Below are 27,975 nucleotides of genomic sequence, written 5' to 3' on the forward strand. Positions count from 1 at the left end.
TTGATGCCTCACCAACCCAACATGATCCTTCCTACTGCAATTTTTTCAAAGGATGTGTCTCCTAGCATCCCACCAGCCCACAGTATTGGAATTCTGGGGTCGTAGTTCCTGGAGCCAGATTGCTGGCTTTGAATCCCACCCACTCACTAGCTGTGCCGCAATTCAGGGCAAGTTCCTTAACCTGTCTGTGCCTCATTTCTTCATCTGTTAAATGGAGATTAGACGTACTTCACAGGACTATAACAAAGACAAAATGAGTTGTTCTCAATATACTGCTTGGCATAGTAAGTGCTCAATAAATGTGAGCTATAGTCTTTAGGACAAAAATTCAAATCCTTATCACAGCTAAATGCTCCCTGGTCTGGCTCTGCCTTTCTGGCCTTACCTGAAAGCACTCACCCTTCCATTCTTGCTGCTTCAGCACCACTACATTCTGGCAGCTTACCTCCACTATTTTTTTCTGCGGGCAATGTTCACCTCCCCCCCGCTCCTTATAGCCCAACATACTTACTTGTCCTTCTGAGATCTGTCAGAACAGATCTGAGATCTCTCAGATAAGAACCCTGGTAAAATCTTTGCCTGTTGGGGAGCTAGAAATATAATTTTTATTAAAAACTGTGATTACCTAATGTCCCCCCACCAACATGCCCCCCCCCAACATAAACTATGGGGGCAGCAAGCTGTCTCAGTGCTGGAGACCAGCTAGTGAGATTTTGCAGAGCTTGAACTTATGATCCAGGAAAGGGGAAAGCAGCAAAGATGTGAGATACTGGAAGGCATCACATCAGTTCCCTACCACCATTCCCACATCCCCTTCCCAGCTCTACCAGTCCCTCTCACTGCTCAGGAAGACCTCTCTCAAGGTTACTTTGGGCAAGATTCAATTAACTCCCATCAAAATAGTCCTGAGAGAATCCAAGAGCAAGGTTGGCAAGGGGTGTTACTGGGATCCACACGTTGGCATACAGTAAGGATTAAGTGTTGGGGAAGACCAAGTCGTGCCTTTATCTTGGAGACCATCAGCATGGTGTACCACAAGAATTAAGAATTCAGGAGCGGGCTTCATGAGAGCAGAGCTTGTTCTCTAACTTTACCCCCACACCCCTGACTTAACAGAGCTTAGCAGTGTCTAGGTCTATTAACCTAATTTGTTAAAAATTAAAAGGTAACCCAAGGGAACTCTGTAAAATGTGACTGAATAAAAAAGCTCCCACAGGAGACAATCGAGGATATGGCACAAGGAAGAGGCAGTGGAACCCACGGTTTCAAGAGCTGGGAAGAGCTCAGGAGGGATACCCACAGGACTCCACATTTGTGACCTGCTCGTCAGGCTGGAGGCTGGTTGCTCTGGAAGAGTAACTTCAACCAAGGTAGCTGTAGCACTCTGACTCCTCAAACTATTACCATGCCTAAAGGGTATGGTGTGGAGTAAAGCCGGGGCTTGGACCAGTAAATTCAACTAAGTGTTAAAGTAGATCAAAAGACAGACTGGCCCAAACTAAAGCAAGGATCAGGGATGACAGCAAGGACTCTACCAAAAAACTGAGTCTCAGGAAATTCATGTACACTTGAAAATGGCCTGACGTGGCAGTGGGAGGTGTAATGCAGGTCTAGAGCCACTCTTTCCATTTCATGCTGTTCTGCGGTCAAGGGGATGAGCTACTCTTGCCTTTTCTTAGAGCATTTGTCCTCAGTTTATAGTTATACTAGATTCTATAACTAACCCCCTCCCAAACTAATCCAACTCAAATTTTTTGAAATGAGATGTAATCCTGGACATAGACATGCATCTGACTGAAATTATATCATTTATTCCTTGATTTTTGTTCCACCCCCACAACAAAGTCTATAGGATGTCCAAGTTTTCCAGTTCTTTTAAAAAAGATTTTGAGAGTGAGAGAGAACGAGGAGTGGCAGAGGCAGAAGTTAACTCCCCACTGAGCAAGGAGCCTGATGAAGGGCTTGTGCCCAGGACCCCAGGATTATGAACTGAGGCTGAAGGCAGATGCTTAACTAAGCCACACAGGCGCCCTCCAGATCTTTTTTACCATCCTTCTCAAGAAAATCAGAGCTCGAAGTTCAAAATTCACTCCCTGAGCTCTACAATTAAGTTGGGCCAAAAGCCCAATCATATCTCTCCTCCCTTTTCAAGCTAAGGGCTTTCCAAAAACCCTACCAAGTAGTTTTCAGCCCTGGTTGTGATTACTGTATCTCCTGAGCTTTTGACCGTGACTGCCCAGGTCCCAATTTAATGAGAATTCATAAAGACAGAATCCTGAAATTAGTGGTTTTTTAGAAGTTTTACTGGAGCCCTAATAAGTGGTAAGGGTTGAGAATTCCTGCTACAATCCAAATTCTTGCTTCCAAAATCTTCCATCTGCAAACCCAATTCCACCCTGTACCTTCCTGTTTCTGGCAATTTTAGGGCAGAATAGAGCGTTTTCTCTACATTAACAATTACCAGCCCTTATTTCAAAGGTCGTTTTCTACAACGGTCTGATATACTAAGCTAGAATGTCTTTTGTGGCTGGTCCCCCATTCCAGCACCCACATGTCCCAGTTCCCTATACTATACAGCCCCTCTCCCCTCAGCAAGACAAGGGGTCAAATTTATGGTTAGTTTTTGTGATCTAAATTTGGCAAGAATTGGATTATATTGTTAGAAAACTGTGCAGGGCTCTGTAAATCTGGACTTTGAGGCCAAAGCTTACAAAAGGATGCACAACTGCCTTCTCAGGTCGGATGCAGAACACAAAAAATACCTGTTGTCCACCTTCCATCCTTTTCACATTTGGTTTAATAAGCATGTTCAGGAGACAATCCACACAGGAAAAACCTCAAAACCTATCTTAAGCGTCGAGTCCTAAGCTTGATTAAGGTATCGATGAGCCAGAGGGTTTAACTTTTTCTCTTAAACCAGAGCAGGGGCGCCTGGATAGCTCAGTAAGAAGTGTCCCTTGGTTTTGGCTCAGGTTGTGATCTCAGGGCTGCGAGATCGAGCCCAAGTCAGGTTCCCCGCTAAGCCTCTCCCTCTGCCCCTCCACTTGTGCTCTTAATAAATCTAAAAACAAAACAAAACAAAAAACAGAGCAAACCATGAACCTGAAAGTTATTTTGAAGGATTCACTTTACAAAGCAGATGTACTTACTTTTTACCACCACAGCAACAGCCTACTGGTTTAAAATTAAGAAGATAATCCAACTACAAGATAACTCTTTTCTCACTTCAGGACTATTTTCCTCAAAATTTTATACTATATTCTTTTTGAAACACTACAAAGCAAATGTTATTAAGCTAACTCAAAATTTGAATAATATTTTCTTTATTTACAAGTTAGAATCAAGAGACAAAGACAATCCAGGGGACCAAATGGGGAGATGACTGATAGCCCCAGGGGCCCCAAATGGAGCAGAAGGAAAAGGGAAAACAGAGTAGAAAAAAAAAGTCAACGTAAAAAAAGAGCTCCCCCTTCTTCCCTCCCCATGGAGGCTGAGGGGACCATGGCCCCATATCCCTCCAGCCCTACCTAGCTTAAAATAAATTAGAACAAACCACCTCAAAACAGGGCCTTTACAAGTGAACAGGGCAGCTATGGCCTCAGGTAACCCCGTTATCAGGGCCTTTGCCCACTCCCACCCTGTACCCCTGCCCCAGTCATTTTGAATGGGGGCTCTATGCCCAAGAGGTCACTCTCAATGGGGCTGGGAACTCAATCTTCTTTTGTCCATTTAAGTCCCTCCTTCAGTAAATGTCCCTGCGCCCCTCCCCCCCTGCAGAGCCAGCTCTCCTACAGTGGGGGGGAGGGGGGATGAGATGAGGAAGTGTCACAGAAAGGGGGGGAAGGGGCGGGGCAGGGTGGTCTAGGGGTCCGGTCCTGCGGAGCCTCCTGCCCCATCTGGCCTGGCCCCTTAGCCTGAGTCTGAATCACTGGTGTCCGAAGAAGAGGACGATGAAGAGGAGGAGCTGGAATCGGAGCTGGAGCTGGAAGCACTGAGGCGGGACACTGCTACCTGCTGTGCTGACGATGACTCGGTTTTCTCACTTGCTGCAGAACAAGGTTGCAGTTTAAAATCATACCAATCTCATCTCCATTTGTCAAGGAAAGTCGCGAAAGGCGGATGTAATGAATTTGTAGTAGCTTACAGGGTACTCACCTTTCTTGGGGGGCTTTTTGGTGGAATTGAGCTGCCCACTGACATCCTGTAACCGCTTTTCTAGTTCCCGTTTCTTTTCCAAAGCCAGTTCCTCCTTTGTCTTTCCCACAGGTTTCTTAATGGCTAGAAAAACAAACACTTCAGCTCTTAGACTGCCACGAGCATGTAGTTTCGCTGCACCTTCCTGTTGCCGAGTTCCTTTCTTGATCGGGAAACAAGCACGTCCCCCCTGCCCTAGGAGCCGACAATCAGGAATGCATCAAACATTCCCTATTACTCTTTTCCTAAACCGTCCTCAGAACTACTTGAGGATTGCTGGACTCATGAGGGGAAGGTCATGTCATACTCACTATAGGGCTTCCGAGGTTTCTTTCGTAGACAGGAGAGAACGTAGCGCTCAAGCTCTCTAAGTGTGGATGGCTTGAGGGTTTCAAAATCAATCTCAATCTCTTCTGGGTTTGAGTCACGCAAAGAAGGCTCTCTGGCCTGGATTATGTGCACAACTCGACCAAGTTTCTCCCCAGGTAATTTGTTGATGTCTAAACTCAACTGCCGCTTTTCATCATAACTCATGGGTCTGCTTTCTTCTTCCTCCTCTGAATCATAGCCTGTAGGCAGGGCAGGTGGGGCTGTCTTCGCGGCCTTTTTGGGCAGTCTATAGGCAAAGTTTTGTCAATTAGGAAAGCATCACTAACCCCTCCCAACACATATTAATCTGAGTTTCCTGCCAGAGTAATGCTTCAGTTTTCCCATAAGGCAAATGGGTAAACCAACTGGAAATGAGATACTACCAACACTCCTCAAGAAAACAAACCTTCTCACATGCTAAGCACTTACCGTTTATTTTGTACTTTGAGAACTAGATACTAGTATACTGCCATGAGTCCATCTTTTTGCTCCCTAAAACACTCTAACCCACCCCACCACAAAAAGCAAGACAAACCATAGATTGGTGCAGAGAAGGAATAGACAAACTTGGGGACACATCTGGCTTGCCACTAGTTTCTGTGTAAATAAAGTTTTATTGGAATAGCCCTACCCATGCTTCCGTAAGGTCTCTGCTTTCGTACTACCCCACCAGAGTTGAGTAACTCACAGAGAGACTCTACAGTATGTTCTCAAATTCAGTGTTTGTTACCCAACCAATTACAGAAAACGTTTGCTGACCTCTGGTTTAGAGAAAGCTTTGCAAGAAGTGGGAGAAACCATTCTCCCCCTGGACGTTATAGTAATAGCCATGTTTGTCTCTGCTTCCTAACCTCTTAGAACTTACTTGGTGCCACTTCCTCCAGAAGGTCCAAAGCCAGGGGGGCCTAGTGTAGCAGCACTGCCACCCCCACTGCCACTTGCTTTCTTGGACTTTTTGGGCTGAGATGGGCGGGGTGCCCGAGGTCCCTTGTCATCTTCATCAACCCCAGCTCGGCCTCGATGCTTCTCTGCCTTCCGTTTCTTCTTTTTCTCTTTTTTTTCTCTCTTCCGCTTTGGCTTGGATATTGGGCCTTGGGACAGGGCAGCCAGTTGTTCATGTACTGCCCGAAGCTAGAGACAAAAGAATCCCATATATAATGAGAAAAATAACATAGAATAAAAAATAAGAAAAAAAATTATGGCAAAGATAAGGCATGACTTTACAAAATAAACTAAGTGACAAAATACCTGCTCCTGTAGTTCAGCCAACCTATGAGCCCTTTCTTCCTCAGAGTCAGAGCTTTCACTCTCTTCTTCTTCCTCTTCATCCTCCTCATCTTCTTCCTCTTCTTCCTCAGAAGAGCTCTCACTGCTGCTTTCCTCGCTGGAGGACTCTGAAGAGGATTTAGCCAACCCAGGTGGCAAGGCAGTAGAGACTGGTAAAGGCCCTGGTTCCAGTGGTTCATCTGGCATCTTGGCATAACGGAACTCAAATACATCCTAGGAAGAAAGACACCCTCTGAACCATGCTAGTCAACGGAGCCCCAATCACACCCAGCCACCTGGTGGTATAGTCCAGCTCCAATTTATAACCGTGCACACTCAACAGAACCTCACAATAAGGTGGTACAGCAAAGGACAAAAATCTCTCCCCAGACCCATTTGTTGAATTCAAATTCCAACTGTGACACTCACCTGTAACTTTCGTGCCATGGCCACAACATCGTGGTCTGGGGGATTATACTTATAGCAGTTGGAGAACATAAGCCGCACATCAGCAGCAAACTCCTGTGCATCCCGGTAATCACGATTCTCCATCTTCCGCTGCAGAAGGAGGCAGCATCAGAAGCTGCACAGGCAGGGAGACGCACCTTTCCCTGCCAACCCCAGACACCGCAAGAGTAGCCCTCTCTTGAGAGCACAGTAGGGATGACCTTAAAGATCTATGCCCTGGGGTTCAGGTTTGAAGTCAAAGGAATTTGGGTGGGTTGAAGAAATATCTACGTCTAGAAAAAAAAACCATTTCTAAGTGATAGGGGTGGGTGGCCTCTGACTATCCTTCCAACCCCTTACTCCCTAACCCCGTAGTAGAACTTAAACATACATGAGTAGTATTGCTCCGAAGACAAAACTCACCATATAGTTTCAAACTCCAAGAAACACAGACTCAATTATCACTTAACCTCCTGTCCCATTACCATTTTGTAAAAATAAAATACCAAGAATCAAGATTGCCGTGTGCCCATAAGAAGTGACTGATCCGTTTTATTGAACCCAAAGTTCCAATCACTGCCTGAGCATCCCATCTGCCCCATGCAGTGGGTACCTTGACAGTGCTGAGGTCCATGGGGTGCTTAATGATGTCATGGTAGTCATGCAGGCCAAGAGCAGAAGCGTCCACTGGTTTATAGAAAGGCCAGGCATAGGCAGCATGCTTCTTAGAGAGTAACTCTTTCAAAATGCCATTGCAATGTTTTAACTGTTCTGACAGCTTTCCTTTCTTGGAGCTCTGGTGTTGTTGCTGAGAGTCAGGCAAGTCTTTGCGTGGGGGCTTGATGGGGCGGCCACTCTCTCTACGCATAGGGGGAAGACGTGCTGCCTTGGGCTCAAGACTCCCAGGGGGGCTAGCTGGGGAACCGGGAGCCAGGATGGCTGTAGGGGTAGGTGTGGTAGTATCTGCTTTCCGCTTTACGCCTTTTTTCTGCAGAGAAAAACAAGATGAAAGCCTTTTAGGGTCCACCTCATCCAAGACCCTGCCCCCCTTCCCACTGCCCAAAAGAAATCCACAGATCCGTACCTTGGCAAGGGGCTGGGCTGGGGGAGCTGCAGACACAGCAAGGAGTGGGGGTCCAGCAGAGTGTAAGGACTTGAGAAGGGGAGAAGAGATGACTGACGGGTGGGGAATGTTGAGGACAGTGGTAGGTATTTCAGGTGGTGGAGTATATAGAGCTGTGTGGGACACAGAAGAAACTGCAGGCACCTGATGGGCACTGGTGATGCTGCCCTGGAGTGCTGAAAAAAGGGAAGGAATAAAAAATTAGTTCTACTATCTTCCCCATCTTGTACCCAATTAGGAAAACTACCGCTCTTCCTACCTGCCAATTTGGCCCCCTTCTTGTGGCTATTCTTAGGGATGGTCACCACAAGCTCTTGTTCCTCTTGTGGCATTGATGCCACTTTCTGTAGGAAGATCTTTTCCAACGTTTGTGCCATTAGCACAATATCATCAGTGGGCTACACAAAACACAAACAAAAAGATTCAAATGCCAGTTAATAAAAGACAAACCATTTTTCTGAGGAATTCCTAGCCCCAAATATCACCACAGCCCCTCAGACAACTTTGTCATCAAGTACTGAAAATTACCTACACTGGGCCACTTATTTCCATGTCCTACCTTAACTGTCCCTCAAAATGCAGTAACGAAAAAAGTTCAAAAGTAAGGGAATGAGACTGTCAAGGAGAATACATTCTGATCTACTCAGCCCTCTAGAGATTTCTCTTGAGAAACAGGGCCACCATCCCCAACTACGTAAACGTTCTACTTAAATAACCTTTAACTCCAGATCTCTGAAGCCACATCACTGTGAGTGGTATCCTTTGGAGCTCAGATTTTCTGGATCCTACCCACTTTGAGAACACCTTCAAACATCATACCAACAAAATATCTAGCAATAACAGCAGTCTTTCTCCATCTAATAAACACGTATTAAAAAAACTTACCTTGTTGTAGATATAACAATTGGTGAACATAGTGTTGAAATCCTGCATACACTCTGAGGCAGCCCAATAATAGTTGTTTTCCAATCTCCTCTTAATAGTACCCATGTCCATAGGCTGTTTTATAATCTTGTGATAGTCCTAAAGAAAAAAACACTAGGATCAGAGCCACTGAAAAATAAATGCCAATTTTCCTAAACTACTGACCCCAGCAAACACACGCACATACACACCCCCTACACACCAGAGTATGTAGTCCCCTACACTGCGGCCCCAATTAAACTAAAGACAAAAAAAAAAAAAAAAAAAAAAAAAAAGGAATGGGATTCTTAACACCCGTTGGGAGGCCCCTAGTGCCGTTCTCTAACCACCCACCTCCCACCCACTCTGAAGGTTTCCCATCCTGTAACATTACCTCTGGGGCTGGCTATCCATGGGCTGCATGAGGGAGAGGAAGAAGCTAAGAATTTTGGCCACCGTGGTCCTCTCCCAACCTGGGGTGGGAATCTGTAAAATGGAGCCAGGGCACAAAAGTTAAGGAAGGACACATGGAGGGCACAATGAGAGATGCCAAGATAGCAAGCGGTTGGATCAATAATCACAAAGGACCAAGATTCCAGAAATGTGGTGGCTATCTGCCCTATAGGGGAGGGATGGGAAGTCCCTAGGGGCCGCAGCACCTATACTAAGCAGCCCACCTCCACTCACGCACATTCTTTTTCCATTCCCAATACCTCCCCACTCCAATATCCCTACTCACCGGCAGACCCAGTTTGACGGCATCCACAGGCTGCCTGAAGGGCCACGCAAACTGATGTTTCCACAGAGCCTTCATCACCACCTTGTGCAGGTATTGCAGCTGGTTGGTAACCCGTCCTGGCTTTTTGGGATTGGACACCTCCGGGGGTGGTGGATTGGCAGGGGTCAGTTGTAAAGCTGGCACTGAAGCCATTGTGGGGCTCTCAAATCCCTCATACAACAGAGAGGGCTTTCGAATCCTTTTCCCTGGCGCTGCTGCCTCTGGGCCCAGCCCCAGTAACCCTGCATTCCCCTCCCCAGGGAGCCTGTGAAATGGGAAACATAATTAGACGTGGTAATTTCATGAAAGTCAGTACTGCCACTCACACTACGTACCCATAAATCCACACTTGGAAGTTATTAAGCAACAATCAAGCTTGTAAGTTAACCAATATCCACACAATTTGTGGAGCTTTTGTTCTTGCCCCCCTCCCACTTTTTGTTTCCTTGTTTTTAGTACACCTGTCCAGATCCCACCTTCTGGACTCTATAAGCTCTATCATCTGTAGTTCCCTTTAAAAAGAAAGTCCCAGGATAGTTTCTCCTAAGGCATAGCAGCGTAGCATCTGAAAACCACAAGCTTTACAGGATGGAACTTAAGCAAAATGGATGGAGTAGAGAAGCTCAAGCCCCAAGCTTCTTCCCCACTAGGGGCCAGGTGGTTGCCATGGTGGTTGAGCCTGGAGGAAAGCCGGCGAAAAGAGAAACGGAACAAAATAAGGGAGCAAATTTCATAAGATGCTGATGATACACCTAAAAACCCTGGGCACAAGAGAACACACCACCACCTTCCCCACAAACTCTGCTTAATTTAAAGTAAAGAATGAATCAGAAATCTAACGGAAAACCTTACCAACTTAAAAAAATTTTTAGACAAGGGGCATTTGTCTGACTTCACCGCCAGGAACAACACAGACGCCAGACCCCAGAAATTATTCGAATTCGTCTCCTTCCTCCCAAGGACTCAAAAATAAAGCCGGCCCAGTCCCCACCTCAAGGTCAGCAAGTTCCAGCCGAATAGTGATAGAACACCCTCGACCCCGCCAAAAAAATATTAACAGCTCTCACTCTAGCACCAGACTCTTAAAATCAATGGCCCAAACTGGTTCAAACTTATATTCTCTCTGGTACTCCTCAGGACCAGGTGTTTCCAGGGCCTAAAACTACAGACACTATACGGAGATCTCATTGTTTACATCCGCAGAGCTGGACTAAAAATCCCTAACTCCACCCTCCTGCCCAGAATGAAACTCTCAAAGGTATCAAAAACCACCCTCCAAACAAAACGCACGCAAAGCCAGCACAAAACTGATTCTGTCATTGAAAGACATGCAAAGATTTAACGACCTAGGCTGGACACACGAACCCACGGGCTAAAAGTAATCCCTCTACCCTACTCTGGGAATCTCCGTAGCCAGTCTGAGGCTCTATCACCATGGCAACACTACAAGGTGCTAGATGGGGCCACGAAACACCCTAAAAGACCTATGACAGACCGCTGCTAGACACCAGACCCACCACCCGCAGGACCGGCTACCCACTCAATGTCGTCTTTTCCCATTACACTCCGCCGCCAACCCAGCTCTGTCCAACTAGATTAAGACTGGACCACGGCGGGAAAAGCAACGCATAAATTGACAACCTGTACTCCCTCCATACGCAGTTATGTAGCCCTCTACCACCGTTCCAAAACCGTCACCCAACCCCCTCCGCGAGCCCCCGAGAGCCAACAGTCGCGTCGCAGAACAGCAACGCGCCCGAGTCGATTCTGTCCTCCCTCCGAACCCGACGCCCCACATCCCTGTGCCATAGCCCCCCAACGTCTCCTTCCCACACGCGGATCGCGGGGACTTACTTGCTGTGCGGAGTCACGTTTTGCAGCATCTTGACCACGGGGAACCGGCGCTGCCCTCAGCCGCGGAAAGTCCGGGTGGCCTCGGTTCCCCTTACCTCCCGGTCCAGCATAACCCGGGGAGTCGGGGAGGGGTGGAGGGCCGCTGCCCTTGGCCCTCCAGGCGACAACACCCCCGCCGGGCCGGCACGAACGCAATCTTCTCCGCGGCTTCTCGGAGGGTTCCCAGCAGCTTGGCGCGCTCCGCGGGAGGCGGACAGCGAGAAAATGGCGGCGGCCTCAGCACAGGCGGGCGAGCGAGGGGGGACGGACTCCTCAAACACTAGGACGGCCCCCAATCCCGAACGCCGTCGTCAATACTGCCCGCTGTTGATCTGCAAGGATCCCCTCTTCCTGCTGGGACTGCCCGCAGCGGACGAGGTCCCGTTTCGATCTCGGATGGAGGCGGATGAACACGAAAAGTGGTTTAGGGAGCCGCCGCCTCCATCTTTGAAATCCTCTTGAGGGCGGAGTAGAGGGGGTGGACAGACTCCGAGAATTGGGCGGGGCCCGAAAAAGGGGAGCGTCGGGGGCTTCTATGGGGTCTGTACTGTCCGCCGGGACCGGTCATAGGCCGAGACGAAGGCCATTTCCAAACGGATGGACGTGGATTGCAATGGCGGCCCCCGACGACTCGAAGGCTCTCTAATCAGTAGGCAGAATCCTCCAGCTCGTTCTAGAGGCTGCTCCACTCCAGCGCGAAATGGCGCCGCCGAGCCCCGCGCCAGCCCTTTATATATAGGCAGGGAGGAGGAGCCTCGCCGCTCATGCGCGCCACCGTGCTCGAGATTTCCCCCACCCCCTCCGCGCGCGCACGCTCGCTCACGCGCGTGAAGAAGCAGAGTCGAAAGGGGAGGAACAGCTCTCCGCGGGAGCGTTTTCTATTGGTTGGCTGGAGCGATGACGTCATAAGCTTCATTTCCAAGGTGTCAGTCACTAGGCAGAAGAGTGCCGCATAGACCCATAGGGAACCGGCAACCCGCCACATCTCTGAGCCAATTGGCTGCGCTGTGGTTCGGCGACTCCAGGGAAAGAGAGAGGTTGGCATGGGTGCAGCACCCTCTCCCCGCCTCCCCTTCCAACAAAGTCTTCCCAGACGTCCAAGACCGGTGCGACCGGCGACTGCCAAGCTCTGGCAGGTCGTGCCATTCGTAGCTCCTCCATTGGCCACACCGACAGGACAGGAGGGGGCCGCGTGGGCGTAGCCAGCCTGGGCCCGCCAGGGTGTGGCCGCAGGACGCCTGGCGGGTTGTTGTTCTCGGCAGAGAGGCCGCTGCAGTGAAGAATCTGAAATGAGGAAGAAGACGCCATCTTAGAAGCCGCGGCCTGTTACTCTGGCAGATAACTAAAGGCTCTCGAACGTAGCCATGGAGGGATGTAACGTTCCCATACTCCATAATCAAAAATACAGGCTTGTCGCAATCTTAAAATCCTTCCCGTCTTTCCCCAGGTCAAATAATCGGAATACAAAGGCAAAACTCAGAGTCAGTGCCCTCCCAAAGGCTTACCAGTAAGACAAACCAAATCTAGGATACGTTCCCAAAACTTGCACCCAAGCACCTCTGCGATCCTTCCCTGCTCATACCTTCAGTTACCTATAAAGTATCTGCCTGGTCGACAAAATCCCGGCAGCCCTAAAGTGGGAGCAAAATCTCCAAACATACCCATATTCTCTATAAAATGAAACCCATCTCCTCCCCAAACTGCATTCCGGTGTCTGGCTCAAAGCGGAAAAAACAAGTCCTGCGAGGGGCGAATCAGGGTGAACACCCTCCCCCTCCTGGCAAGCTCAGACCTTTCCCCAAGCTCCTGGCCCTCCCCCACCCCGAGGGCAGGCCTGAACGCCCCTCTTAGGGTCCCCCCGCCACGGGGGCGACAGAGCCCCCCCATCCCCCCACCAGGGTCCGGAGTCCTCCCCACGGAGCGGCTGGTCCATCGGTCAGCGCCAGGGAGGAGGGCGAGCGGAGGAGGCGGCGGCTGCAGCTCAGACTAGCCCTCCCCCTCCTTCTCTCCCCTCCTCCCCTCCCCCCGGGCCGTCCGCCTCCGAGGAGGGGCAGGAGCCATTTTGGGAGCTCAGTCTCGCCCCCTCCCCCAACCTACTAAGTCTTCCCCACAATCTTGTTACCTGAGTAGGATTAGACTATGTATGAGTAAAGACACAGAATACAACAAGGCCAGGATCTTTCAAGGCATCTCTGGGCCCACGCCCCACCCCGCCCCTCGTCCCCTGATGGGAGAGTAAAAGAATTATCCCCAACCTGGGCTTTAGCGGGAGGTCTCCCTCTCCATCTCCCCTTCTCTGGATACCAAGACAGAAAACAGACTGCATATCTGAGAAAGGAAATTAATGTAAATCAACGAACGTAAGAGCCCCCCCCCCCCGCCCGAAAGGCTCGTGAGGGCCTAGGTCCTAGCGCTCCAACCACCTCACCCTCCCTCCTTTCGTAGTAGCTCTTGAGCCCTAACCTCGGTTACTGCGTCTAAAATGGCCGCCAATCTCACGTCTTCTCGACCACCCGAGTCGGGCAAACCCTGCGGGGGGAAGTGCACACCGGGAAGGAAGCCTCTTCCCCTGTTACTACCGCCCTCCCCCACGCAGGGATCAGGCTTCGGCCCCAAAAGTACATGCTGGCTGGCGCGGGTGGCTGCAGCAGGGCGGGCAATGACACAGCAACTTTGCTAAGGCCTTCTCCCCTCCCCCCATCCCCTCCCCCTAGTGGCCCAGCCTCCTAAATCGGCAGTTCTCCGCCCGAGGCCTCGCAAGTTTGCAGAGGCCCATTAGGGGGCCGGCCAGGAAGAAAAATTTAGGAGGTCGCGAAAATGCTGGGTATTCGAAAGCGAAAGGGCAGCCAGACCTTACTCTGGCTTACTTTCCTGCATTCCGGAAAATCACTGCTCCCTACTCCCTCCCAAACCTCCCTTCCCCCACATGAGTCACAGGGGAGGCTAACAGCTAGTCAGGAATTTGGGAAAGTAACTCTTCCCTCCTTTCCGTTCCCTCCCCCGCAGGACACAAGGAGAGAACTGTTCAGGAATGGGGGAGGGGATGAAGAAGGCAAAAGACGCCACCCTGGAGAAACCCGAAACCCTGTGAGCTGTGAAATCATTCCAGGTCCTAAGCCTCACTCCCTCCTGTCTCAGACCACGCTTTCTACAGCCCTCCCAGCACCCACCTTGGGCTTGGTTTCTGCTCCCAAGCGAACCCCAAGCTTTCACCCTGTAAGCCCTCCCCAGCCTGGGGAAACACATGCTAAGACCCCCACCGAGGCAACGAAGGTTTGTACAGAAGGCTCCACAGGCCGTGTCCACGTGAATGCACACAAATTCGATAAGCGATTCGAAGCGTAACCTCCAGCATGCCATGTGATGACTGCGAGCTTCCTACCGCTGACACAAAAGCACAGAAATGCTCCTTCCAGAGTCTCTGGGGAGAAAGGGAGTGGGCGCCCGGGAACAATCTCAGTTCACAACCTGGGTTGCCCACTCACATCCAAGAGTAGGAAATACAAACACCACTCCCACTCCTCAGCCCACTGGGTCACCCCTCCCTCCGGCCGCCAAAAAGGAAACCTCACCTGGCTCCGGACTCCTCTACCCCCAGGGGACGAATGGAATGGGGGACACACCGCCCCCACGCCCCTTTGCCCTCCAATTGGTATGGAGGCATGAGGTTGGCCATTCCCCTCCCCCATCTGAGGGGCCCTCTCCCGCTCGCCCCCCCTCCACGCTCCCATTGGCTGTAAACTGTTTGAAGGACAAACCCTCCCACCCTCAGGTTCTTCTCTGAACCCCAAGAATTTCGCCCCCCCCGGACTCCCCACCATTGGTTAAGCATTCAAATGACTAGCAACATCCCCGCCCCCCCAAAGGGCCCCTTCTCACCTGGAACCTGGAATCTTCCCGGGGGGGTAGCCAACGTTCCCCTCGGCTTGGTGAGGGGGGAGGGGGGAAGAGGATGTAATCCGGGGTGTCACCCCCCCGGGAAACTGAAGCTGTGTTGGGGGAGGGGGCGTAACCCCCAGCCCCTCCCTTCCCGAGCGAGCTGGGGGGGTGGGGAGATCGTCGGGGCCGCGCCGCCACGTCAGCAACACCCAGATTGGCTGACCCGGGTCACGTGCCAGCCGCCCCCTCCCCCCTCCACGAGGACCAGGTTTCCGAAGGTTTCTGGGGGTCGTGCAAGCGGCCAAGGAGAGCGCATGGCCCTGGCCTATCTCCAGAGACCCAGGGCGCTCTAATGCCGCTGCTTCTCCATATCCCCGGCTTCCTATCCCGCTGTCGTCGACCCTGTCCCCCCCACTAGCCTCTCCGTACGGGTTCAGCATGGCTGCCGCTGCCCAAGAACGTACACTGCGCAAGCGCAAGGGTGCGATCAGTTGGGGGAGGGGAAAGGAGCGCCGGAGCCCGCGGGGAGAGCAGCAGAGCGCATGCGTCTGCAGGCACCGCCGCTCCCTCGCCAGTCCTGGGAGCGCGCGCAGTGGGTGGGACGGAAGCGGGCGCGGCGCGCAGATCTCTTGCCTTAGCGGCACCTCCCTTAGTACCAGCCGCTGTGCCGGGCGCCCCGGGGCGGCCTGGTTTAGTTCTCTTCATTCAGGTGTAGAGTGCCGCTTAGTTCGTCCTGGACAGTCCGGCGGAAACGCGCCCCACCAAGTTGTTGGCAGTGAAGGAGCGTGGGGCCTGGACCCGGAGATGTGAGGGCTTGCAGGGTGGGGTCGTTCCCCGGGCCTAACGTAGTTTGACCAGGCGAAAGGGAGTTTATCACCTTGGTGCCTCCAGCGGGAAATGAGCTGCGGACTGCCGATGTGGGCGTTTTGTTCGGCATCTTTGTCTTAGCCAGCTTTACAGCCTCTTTATTTCTCCTGAACCTACCCAGACTTCGTCGCTTCACCGAGGCCTCTCAGCCTCGACTCCTTGCCTTCCCCAAAACTTACCAGCCTTCTGGTCACTTTCACTTTTTTACTGAACTCATGCTCTACCATTTCAGTTAAAACTCCTACTTTTTCCTAAGGCTTTGCCTTCTATTGTCTCAATGTTGAATAAATCCCATGAAAACCTAAGGATATTATGGTGATTCTTTTGCCACCTAAAGCAAACCATTTACTTGTTTACTTGCCAGTAATCTCTCCCTTGACCCTCAGTGTATGGGTTCAAATCTTCACTCTAGTCCGTAACCCTTATTCCCCACCAATAGAGCAGAACAGAAGAGCCAACCTGCGGGAGAACTCGCGATTTTCCGTCTCTCTCCTATGAACTGGGCCTTGTCTGTAATCCTTAAGTATTGTACGGGAAGTCCTCTGTTCGGTTTAAGGAAATTCCTTTTCTTTAGACCTGGTCAACCTTATCTATAACTCTAAAGCTATCCTCCATTTCGTTCCAATTGGCATTTTTAACTTCTTTCCTCTACTGGTTTGCCAGCCTCAAAAAAAGGGGAAAGAAAACCTTACCAATAACTGTCCACTTGTAGACTCTATTTACCTCTGAGCTACCCTGCAGAATCAAGACCTGAAAGTACCTGAATTTTCCTCTCTCAGCCCCATTCCCACTCTTCAGCCCACTTCTTCCATTATTGGAAACTGTTCTGGCAGATGTCACCAAGGACCTCCTAATTGGCAAAGTCAGGATGAACTTTTCAGTTCTCACCTTGACCTCTGAAACATTTGATATTTGGTCACACTTCCTGAAATTCTCTACACCCATGATTTCTGTGGCCAGTCTCACCTGTTTCTTTTACTTGTCCAACTGTTCCTCTCTAATCTCCTTCATGGACTCTTCTTTAGCCTCTTCCAATAGGTTAATGTTTGCCAGGGTTTTGCCTCAGTTTGCTTCTAGTTCTGTTCATCTTATCTAAGTAATCTTACCCAATGGCTCCAAGCCTCTCAAATGTGTATCTTTACAGAGAGTTCAGAAGACTCTCCTGAGCTAAACTTGCTACTAAATATTACTGTTTGGATAACCCTTAGGCACTTCAAGTTCAAAATTGATGCAATCTGTGCAAGCTAGATTTGCTTCTGTATCAACCTGGCTAATTGCAGCTATTCAGTCATAAAGCCTGGAATCTGGGAGCCCATTCTCAATTTCTTCCCCCCCCACCATTATATCCACAAGACTTACCATTTTGCCTCTAAAGTATTTACTGAATCACATTCTGTCATAGTCCTGTCATCTGAGCTACATCAACAGCTTCCTAACTCATCTCCCTATCTCTAAAGCTGTACTGTCCAATACAGTGGCCACTAGGCACATGTTGCTATTTAAATTAACACTAAATTCCTCAGTTCCTCAGCTGCGCTAGTCACATTTCAAGTACTCATTAGCCACATGTGGCTAGTGGCTATCATAATGGACAGCAGGAATGATAGAACATTTCTGTTATTGCAGAAAGTTCTATTGAACAGTACTGCTTTAGATTTTCTTCTCTGCCTCTGCCACAATAGTGCCAGGAGTGAGCTTTCCAAAATGCAGCTCTGGCCATGTGCTACTGTTTAAACCCTGTATTAATTCCTCATTGCCTGTGTGATAAAGTCCAAATACCTATGCTTACCAGAAAGTCCTGTCTGATTCACCAGTTTTGTGTCTAGCCACTTCCCCTTGGGCCCTATACTCCAGCCATAATGAACTGTTCCCCAGACCATTTTGGTTTATGCCTCTGTATTTTACACATACTGTTCTTTTACACGGGATAAGCTTTTCTCCAATACATCTAAGCCCCAGATCCATCATCTAAAAAGCCTACTCTTGCCTCCCAAATTGAGCTGACTGCTCATTCCTTGGTGTCCCTTCCTCTTATGATTACACCTTTCATAGTGAATGGCATTTATGTGATTACATGTTTCTTTCCCTTACTAGACTTTGATCTTGAGAACAGGGTCATATTGTATTCTTTTTAAAATAAAGTATCCACAGGGCACCTGGGTGGCTCAGTTGGTTAAGCAACTGCCTTCGGCTCAGGTCATGATCCTGGAGTCCCGGGATCGAGTCCTGCATCAGGCTCCCTGCTCAGCAGGGAGTCTGCTTCTCCCTCTGACCCTCTTCCCTCTCGTGCTCTCTATCTCTCAAATAAATAAATAAAATCTTTAAAAAAAAAAAGTATCCACAGCTCTTGGCACAGTAACTGGCCAATGTGAGGTGCTCACAAAGTGAACAAATGTTGAAGGAAATTGATTCTTAAATATGTGACTTAGATGAAATTGTAATGTGTATGTTTATGGGGCATCATTCGTAGTATTGGGGAAATAATCATTGTAAGTCATAATCATTGCTGTCAAGTACATAATTGAGATTGGAATGGTGTGAGGAAAGACAGAAGCAGAACAGCACAGACCATGTTCTAGAAAGCAGTGCAGTCCAATCTGGCCAGAATAGAATATAAGCTATAAGAGGTAAGACAGGAGGAGAGAAGACTAGAAGATAAATTTATCTGAGGCAGTGCTGTAAAAGATTTCCAGTGCCATTAAGTTTGGACCAGGTGGGGAGTCACTTGAGAAATGACTTGATCAATGTTATGTCGTTGGCTAAGAACCCTATCTTCATATTCCCAGTAGCTAGCACTATACCTCTTAATAAACACCAGATACAAATGTCAGGGCTTGAAAGGAGATGAGACCAGTGATAGCCCACATTTATTGGGTACTTGGAATGTGTTAGGCCCTGTTATAAGTACTTCACATGTATTTTTTTCTTTTTAAAAATTTATTTATTTATTTATTTATTTATTTATTTATTTATTTATTTATTTATTTAGAGTGCTTGAGCAGGGGGAAGGGTAGAGGGAGAGGAAGACAGGGAATTCCAAGCAGGCTCCATGCTGAGTGTGGAGCCTGATGGAGGGCTCGATCTCACGACCCTGAGATCATGACCTGAACCGAAACCAAGAGTCCAAAGCTTAACCAGCTGAGCCACCCAGGTGCCCCAGTGCTTTACATGAACTTTTTTTTTTAAGATTTTATTTATTTATTTGAGAGAGAGAATGAGAGAGAGAGAGAGCACATGAGGGGGGGAAGGTCAGAGGGAGAAGCAGACTCCCTGCCGAGCAGGGAGCCCGATGCGGAACTCTATCCTGGAACTCCAGGATCATGACCTGAGCCGAAGGAAGTCGCTTAACCAACTGAGCCACCCAGGCGCCCTGTACTAACTTTTTTAACTCGCATAACCTTATAAAGTAGATACTATTATTATCACCCCCATTTTTCAAATGAAGCAACTGAAGCAACGGATGTTAAATAATTTACTTGTGGTCAAATTTTAGTAAGTGATCCGAACTGGGAGGTGAACCCAGGCAGTCTACCCATGAATGGTCTGTTTTTCTGGTTGCTAGACACAGCAGGTAGTTTAAAATCTAGGACTGAAGTTGGAGAAAAAAAGATTAGGAGAGGTAGATTTGGGAGTCCTCTTTGAATTGGTGTTTGAATTAGTCATGCAGGTGGGTGAGATTTATAAGGGAGGAAGTATAAAACAATTTAGTTATGAGTCAAGGATTGAGCTTTGGGTTAGATCCTCATACAGGGAACAGAATAGGAAGTGGAACCACTGGAAGAGCATCAAACAAGAAGGAAAAGCAAAATGACAAAATATGAAGATGACAGAACAAGTGAGGGCCCCAGTGAGGACTTCATGTTTGTTGAATAAATGACTAATGCCATGGACTTCTTTGGCAGTCTGGTGGAGCCTTAGGACCTTGTCTGACAATACCATTTGAAAATGCATAAATGAAATAAACAATTATCAGAATGTTTAAAGAAATGTGTGATGACCCAGTAATATGTGCTTCCATATTAATGTAATATATGTAGTTCTTAAGTAACAAATAAAATGACTTATTGACAGGTCTAACAACTCATTAATTATAGAGACATTTTGAGATGTCTGTATGTGATATGAAAATATTAATTGATTATTTCTATTGATGACAACGTTACAGGTACTGCTAGTACTACAAAGATTTATTTGCTACCTTTCCTAAGATTAAATTTCAGTTAGATGTTATTGAAAATAAAAGTGACTTAAAAAAATTCCATCAAGGGGGGCCTGAGTGGCTCAGTCGTTAACGTCTGCCTTCGGCTCAGGTCATGATCCCAGGGTCCTGGGATCGAGCTCCACATCAGGCTCCCTGCTTGGTGGAGAGCCTGCTTCTCCCTCTCCCACTCCCCCTGCTTGGGTTCCCTCTCTCACTGTCTCTCTCTGTCAAATAAATAAATAAAAATCTTAAAAAAAAATTCCATCCAAGTTCATAGACCCCTGAATTTTGTGGCATGTGAACTGCAGGTTAAGAACCTTGTTCTGATTCAATGAGGAAGTGGGATTCTGCAGACAGGTATAAGGGAACAAAGGGGGAAAACTCACGGGTTGGTAATTGGGGGTCATGACTGATGTTGGAGAACAGTTTCTGTAATCTGGGGTTAGAATACAGAGTCTAGGGAAACTGAAAACCCAGGCCAAGTAATCCAGACTGAATATAATAGAAAGAAGGGAGCTATTTAAGTTTTCTGAGAGGGGAAGTGAGAGCTACCTTTATAGGGAGATATATTTGGCAACAGTGTGCACCATGGATTGCCTTTGGGGAGACTGGAGGTAGGTCAGCTAGGAATCTTAGCATGCATCTACACGTGAGACGAAAAGGAATAAAGTAGTCACAGTCTCAAGACTACGCTTAGAAGAGGGCCCAAGCCTCCCCGTCCATAAGATCCCATGTGGTCTTGCTTCTGCCTACCTCTGGCCTCATCTGCTCTCTTCTACTCGCTGATTATGCTCCAGCCACGCTGATCTTCTTTCACTTCCTTGAAGGAGCCAGTCTTTTGCCTGTCTTAGTGGCTTACGCATGCTGTTCCCTCCACAGGAGCATTCTTTCTGCTCATCCTAACTCCTACTCACCCTTCAGATCCTATCTCACCATCACTAGGTTCCCCACTCCAGTTGATCTTACTGATCTCAGTGCTTTTTCTTCATAGTACCTTTTACAATTTGCTTTTATAGGTTTGTTTGTATACTTGTTTAATGTCTCTATTTTCACTGGATTATAAGTTTGATGATAACAGATGTCTGGTGTTCAGCATCCTGCCAGGCACATACAGGGTGGTCAACACATATTTGCCAAATAAATAAATAAACAAACAAACAAACCGACCTCTTTGAGCCACAGTTTTCTTGTTTATATATGGAATAAAAAATTCCAACCTTGTAGTTGACAGAATTGCTACATGCTAATAAGGTAGCCAAAAGAAAGAATGAACATGGATGTGAAGAGATATATTAAGACAGGAATGAGGGTAAATGGGAGGTGGATGACTAGCTTTGCTCTCTGAAATAGGAGGTGGAAGGGAGTAGGAAGAAAGTGGCAGTTGGCAAAGAGCTTGGGAAGGACCTAGAATGGAGTGGAAAGAGGGTGGGTCACACAGGGAAGGCAGGGGCGATGAAAGTATTTGCAGAGTAGCCCATACGCGTGCCTGTAAGACCTACTGTTGAAGTGTCTGTGTTAGATGGGATTATCCATCATTCATCTAATGCTTGAAGGCTCTTCAGTGTCGGTTTCAACATCTTCAGTAACAGCACACTCATCCAGTGAGTAGCCACTGTTGGTGGGCCTTCTTGGTGGATGCTAAGAAAGTAAAAAAGAGAGACTAGGGCATGGTTCCTTAAGGATCCTGCAGTGAGGATGAGGTGACTATGAAGCACATATATAAATCGAGTAATACAAGAAAAATGATGGAAATGGCAGGCACAGGGTGCAGTGGAAGCATACAGAAGAGGCTACTAATCTCTGTTCCAGGTTCCAAGGCTTCCTGAGGGAGATGAGATTTCATCTCAAAGAACATATAGAAGTAGGTTAAATGGGATTCAGGTTGTTAAGGATCATACGAAGGAAAGCAGATTACAGACAATCGTTGGGGGCTTTTATACAAAAGTATGATGTGATCAAATATGCATAATAAAAAAATTCCTCTGACAGTATTAGAAAATAAAGCCGGAGACAGATCAAGAATAAGAAAATTGTATGGGGCACCTGGGTGGCTCAGTCGGTTAAGCGTTTGTCTTTGGCTTAGGTCATGATCACAGGGTCCTGCCTGCGTTGGGCTCCTGGCTCAGCGGGGAGTTGGCTTCACCCTCTGCCCCCGCCCCTCCCCTGTGCTCATGCTCTCTCTTGCGTGCTCTCTCTCTCAAATAAATAAATAAAATCTTTAAAAAAAAAAAAGAATAAGAAAGTTGTAGTAATCCAGGAAAATGCAAGCAAATCAATGAAGGCTTGAACCAGTGGGAATGGGAAGAAAAGAGAGGACAGATGCAAGAGATATTAACGAGGTAGAATTGATAGAAGTTGGAAAACAATTGGGTGGGAAGGTTTGAGGAAGATGAAGTTGTCAAGGTTGACTCATAGATTTGTAGCTCAGATGACTGATTCGACAGTCAAGTTACTAGCTGAGGTCTTGAATATAGGAGTTAGAACTTGTTGGGAAGGGAGGGTGATGAGTTTAGTTTTGTAAATTTTGAGACAGAGGTGCATTCAAGATAGTAATTGCTAAACTTAATTTTCTTATTAGAATTCATTGTTGAACCATCAACAGAGGTTTATGCGACATAATGTAAAATAGAAAACTCACTGGGGCACCTGGGTGGCTCAGATGGTTAAGCATCTGCCTTGGCTCAGGTCATGATCTCCAGATCCTGGGATCAAGCCCTGCATTGGGGCTCCCTGCTCAGTGGGGAGTCTGCTTCTTCCTCTCCCTCTGCCTCTCCCCTCCACTCCCTCATTCTCTCTCTCTCAAATGAATAAATAAAATCCTTAAAAGAAAAGAAAACTCACCAATACTTTTGAAATGACCGCAGTTTGGAAACCATAAGATACTGCTTTTCATTTAAAACTTACATTTCTGGGTTGCTCAGTGGTTAAGTGTCTGCCTTCAGCTCAGGTCATGATCCCAGGGTCCTGGGATCGAGCCCCGCATCGGGCTCCCTGCTCAGCAGGAAGCCTGCTTCTCCCTCTCCCACTCCCCCTGCTTGTGTTCCCTTTCTCTCTGTCAAATGAGTAAATAAAACCTTTAAAAGAAAAAAAAACTTACATTTTTTAGATAATTGGGGGAAAATGAACACAGGTTGGTTTAAATGAAGTTAAACAATTGTTTTTAATTTTGTTGGTTGTGGTGATAATATTGTATTATATTAAAAGAAAAGTTATTATCTTGGAAATATAATGACAGAATTTGTATAAAATAGCCCAGAAAAAAAAAAAAAGGATATGGAACAGAATAGATGAAACAAAAATGGAAGAGTTTTAGAAGATTGAAAAGTATTGAAACTCATGAGAGTACAATGCGAATTTGCTAGATTCTTCTATGTATGTTTGAAATTTTTAAAAAATATTTTATTTATTTATTTTAGAGAGAGAGAGAGAGAGAGGGACAGTGGGGGGAGGAGCAGGGGGAGAGGGACAAGCAGACTCCATGATGAGCTCAGAGCCTGACATGGGCCTCCATCCCATGACACTGAGATCATGACCTAAGCTGAAATCAAGAGTAGGAGCTTAACTGACTGAGCCACCCAGGCACCCCTGTTTGAAATTTTTCATAGTAAAATTTAAAATAAAACTTCTTTTGGGGCTCCTGGGTGGCTCAGATGGTTAAGTGTCTGCCTCAGGTCATGATCCCAGGGGCCTGGGATGGAGCCCTGCGTCAGGCTCCCTGCTCCGCGGGAAGCCTGCTTCTCCCCCTCCCTCTGCCGCTCCCCTTGCTTGTGTTCCCTCTCTCACTGTGTCTCTCTCTGTCAAATAAACAAATAAAATCTTTTTTTTTTTTAAAGATTTTATTTATTTGACAGAGAGAGAGACAGCGAGAGCAGGAACACAAGCAGGGGGAGTGGGAGAGGGAGAAGCAGGCTTCCCGCTGAGCAGGGAGCCCGATGTGGGACTCGATCCCAGGACCCTGGGATCATGACCTGAGCCGAAGGCAGACGCTTAACGACTGAGCCACCCAGGCGCCCTAAATAAATAAAATCTTTAAAAAATAAAATAAAACTTCTTTTAATCATAGATCCAAAGGAAGTCAGTTAGTGGAATGTAAATATTTTTATTATTAATAAATCAACATTGAATCATATTATGAGTATGTTTTGAATTTGTGGCAAGATTTGTGACAGACCAGAGATCATCAAGTAGAAGACATATATCACCCAGGCAGTTAGTAGGGAAATGCTGCCTGAGCCTTAATACACAGATTTAACCTCATGCTTATGTCTCAGATGATCTCATGCAGTTGTCCGGGATGCCATATGCTGAAGATAGCTGTATTGGGGTGGTTTTGTTTCATGATGATTCTCCCCTCTCTGGAAATAACTCTGATACGTAGGGGTGATATTGTGCCTGGCCACAGCTAATTGATCCAGAGATACACATTAATACAAGCTGAGCCAGTCAGAATGTCTCTCCCAGTAATGTGCAACTTGAAAGATGGAGACTGGAGGTCTTTAAAGGTGAGGCATAATTAACGGCGGCTCAACCCTTGCTGCTAAGGCCCCTGAGGCTCCCCTTCCTGAGGCTAGCTTATTCTACTCTTCCTTTGGTTTCATGAACTAGCTCAGTATCCTTCCAGTAAATGGCCATTTTAAAAGTTAAGTTAGCCAGAATTGGTTTCTACTGCCTACATCTCAAAGAACTTTATTCAATATAATGAATGGTTACATAATAAAATTATTATGTAAATGTATTTGGTATCTTATTACCTCTGTGAGGAAATAAATTTAAAAATAGAACATTGCTACTATCAAATTTACATTTGAAAAAATTTCTTGAGGGATATTTTTGTGGAGAATACAGTTTGAGAACTGCTGTGGAGGTCAAGTGGAGAGGCCTAAAGGCAGTTGGGTATCTCGGTGGTATGGAACTCAGGGCGAGATCTGAGCTCAAGGGGTAAATTTGGAAGACATCAGCAAATAGGTGGCAGCTGAAGGCATGCCATCCAGGACAAATGTAGTGTAAGAAGAGAAAAGATTGAGGACAAAACTCCAGGGAACACCAACTCTTAAGAAAGGAGTCCACAAAGAAGACAGAGAAGAGGACACCAGAGAAGTGGGAGGAAAGACTAGGAGAGAGTGCCATTCAGGATACCAAAAAATACGCCGTTTTAGGAAGGAGGGTGTGGTCAACGGTGTCAAATGTTGCAAAGAGCCCATTTGATTTAACTACACAAAAATGTTGGTGAACAGTCTCATGGTTGAGAGTTATGGATTAAACGGCAAGTATAAAAGTAGAAATATGGGAACCCATACCTTTTTCAGGAAATTTGTCCTTCTAGGAAAAATAAATGGGGCAGTACTAGAAAGGGATGGGAGAGCCGTGTTAGAAAGCCATGGCCCTACTGGATTTACAGGAGGCATTATTTTCAGGGACATTCCTATCTAATGACCGAAATAAACGGTGAGTTACTGGGATACAGAACCGGTTGCCTTGCTCCTCTCATGCACAATTACTACTTCCCCAAATGAATTAGACACTCTTTTTGAGAGATTTGTTACAGAACTTGTTGGAGAGTTCGGACAGGAAGAATTGCGTAGAGGGAAGGGTAGTCATAACTGTTTGAACTCATTACTATTTATACTGGGAGAGAAAAGAGTTGATCCAGAGATACACATTAATACAAGCTGAGCCAGTCAGAATGTCTCTCCCAGTAATGTGCAACTTGAAAGATGGAGGCTGGAGGTCTTTAAAGGTGAGGCATAATTAAAGGCGGCTCAACCCTTGCTGCTAAGGCCCCTGAGGCTCTTTTCAACTACACCTCGCCAGAGTCTTGAGGATAGGTGGTTATATATCTGCCCACCCTGATCTTGTCCACACATAATCTGTGGAGAACTTGGACCCTTTTGTCTCTTTCCTCCCACCCAGAATAGTTGCCGTGTCTGCTACCTGTTCCTAGCCTTCCCACCCCCCAGTCTTCTTCCTCCTGTTTCCCCTCAGACCTCCTTCCAAACAATCTGTCCCATCTGGGCCACAATGTATTCATTAACTCATTGCCACCTCCAAGGGGGATTGGAGCACTTCTTTGGTTTATTTTGAGTCCCCCATCCCAATTCTGACCACACACAGAGAACGGTGTTCAGAAAACTATGGTATGGAGCAAAATCCAGCCCACCACCTTTTATGTGACTTGAGAACTAAGAAAAATGGTTACGTATTTAAATGGTTGGAAGGAAAGCAAAAGAAGAATGATGTCATAAAAATGATACGAAATTTACACTTCAGTGTCTGTAAGTAAAAAAGAAGGGTAAGAACAAAACTCCAGGGAACACCACCATTTAAAGAGTAACTGAAAGGAAGTGGTCCACGAAGCAGACTGAGAAGGTGATGCCCAGGAAGTGGGAGGAAAAGCAGGGAGGAAACCAGTGTAGCCATGCTCTTTCATTGACATGTTGCCTGTGGCTGTTTTTGGGCCTCAGCTGAGTGGAGAAGACAGAGATGAGTGGCCCACAAAGCCTAAAGTGGTTACTATCTGGTCCTTTACAGAAGTTTGCCCATCCCTGGTTTAGACTCCAGGTGCCTGTGTGCTCTATGTCTCCCCCTATAGTCCTGGTGATGTCATAAACTTCCTTTCTGCTTCCCCCCAAGGGCCTGAGTCTTCCCACTGCGGGAACTGCTGATGGGTTAGTCCACAAAGAGTGGGACATTGGGAGAATGTTGTTTTTTGGAATGTAACACAATGATTTCCAAACCCTACCCCAGCCTTGGCACTCTGCCTGTCCCCACCACACACACTCGCATGTGTGTTCACACATTAGTGTTTCAGAATATCCAGGAGGTCATGGGGTTATTTTTTGGGTTTGGCTATTATTGCTGCTGTTATTTATTTTTCAAAAAGGAGTATGGATTTTGAAAGTCTGAGAAATACTGAGGGACCATATCCACATAGATTAATTTCTAAGATTACTTAATTGCCACATTAGATGTTTCTCACTGCCTCTTCCCCCACCCCTTCTGTCTTTCTCTCTTTTTCTTCTCTATTAGACTTCCAGCATATACAGTGACAGTTTCTTCCTCACCTCCCACTTGCTTCTTAGCCCACCACAATCTGGAGTCAACTCCCACTACAACACTGAAACTGCTCTCAATACATTTGTCAACCATTTCATAATTACCAAATCTAAGGACACTTCTATTCCTTCCTTGACTTCTGGGAAGCATTTTATAATGCTGACCGTGTCCTTCTTTATAGAACACCTCTGCGTCTCTGAATCTGCTTCTTCCTTGTTCTTCTCTTAGCTCTCATATTCATCAGGATGCCCCTGGTGTCACTAGATTCCTACAAATTAGTCCATGTCTGTGTACTGGTTATTTTCTGGTGTCAGTACCCCACTCGCCCTCCTATACTGTGTTCTGGACTGCTCGGCCTAGGCATCTGTAATGTATGCACTTCCCAGGCTTCCTAGCCAGTTGACTTCCTGTTAGATTCTCTCAGTAGGAGGCACTGGCAGGAGATAAGAAGGCAGAGAAACCGAGAAGCTTCCTGCTTTAGTTTCCAACAGAGTGGCAGTTGCTGGTAGATATGGCAGCAGCAAGAATGGGTGATTCTGGACTCCAGCCTCCCAGGTAGAGAAAGCACCTTCTCAGTGATCCAGGCTTGAAGAAGTTGGAACCTTTTCAGCAGATCCAGAACCAGCTATGATGGTGTCTGTCCCAGGGCAACAGCAGCTGTAGGCAGGGATTCCATATCAGGAACAATAGGAGCTTCTGATTTCTAGGTATTCCTCTTTCCTATTTTGCCTCCAGACACATGCTTTTTCCTTTTGCACTTCTTGCCCTTTTAATACTGCTGTAACCAATTTTCTATATTAAATTCCCTCAGTCTGGAAGACCTAGAGTGGTTCTATCTTCCCGACTAGATCCTGGATGATAAGTGGTAAGAGGTTAGGGTTGGAACCCATGCCGACTTATGTCCTTGTGTCACTTCCTGCTCCGTCTGCATAGTCTACTTGCAGTCTATCCACTGCTTCTGCTTCAACATTTGTGCTGAGGACTCCCAAATTGAGTTTTTTC

The 27,975-nt window shown here is 47.2% G+C and overlaps 1 protein-coding gene across 7 annotated transcripts; it reads right to left on the reverse strand.

The window, feature by feature from the left end:
• Positions 1-3,306: 3,306 nt before the first annotated feature.
• Positions 3,307-15,270, reverse strand: BRD2 (bromodomain containing 2). 7 transcript variants are annotated; one of them, XM_073884943.1, is made up of 14 exons: positions 14,234-14,367; positions 13,229-13,301; positions 10,935-12,257; positions 9,042-9,345; positions 8,285-8,422; positions 7,659-7,797; positions 7,361-7,575; positions 6,890-7,264; positions 6,259-6,387; positions 5,812-6,063; positions 5,429-5,694; positions 4,506-4,810; positions 4,156-4,278; positions 3,307-4,046 (listed from the first exon to the last, which is right to left on the reverse strand). In XM_073884943.1, the coding sequence occupies exons 3-14, from the start codon at positions 10,961-10,963 to the stop codon at positions 3,910-3,912; spliced, it is 2,412 nt and encodes an 803-aa protein (XP_073741044.1). In that variant the 5' UTR covers positions 10,964-12,257; positions 13,229-13,301; positions 14,234-14,367; the 3' UTR covers positions 3,307-3,909. The 7 variants fall into 7 exon arrangements, with proteins under 7 accessions (XP_073741044.1, XP_073741045.1, XP_025718036.1 ...); XM_073884944.1 differs by lacking the exon at positions 14,234-14,367 and adding an exon at positions 13,437-13,589; XM_025862251.2 differs by lacking the exons at positions 13,229-13,301; positions 14,234-14,367 and adding an exon at positions 14,853-15,270.
• Between the last annotated feature and the right edge of the window lie 12,705 nt (positions 15,271-27,975).

Source organism: Callorhinus ursinus, unplaced genomic scaffold (genome assembly GCF_003265705.2).
Source record: "Callorhinus ursinus isolate GAN/ISIS: 27379988/994484 unplaced genomic scaffold, GSC_fseal_2.0 scaffold59, whole genome shotgun sequence".
Lineage (NCBI taxonomy): Eukaryota > Metazoa > Chordata > Mammalia > Carnivora > Otariidae > Callorhinus > Callorhinus ursinus.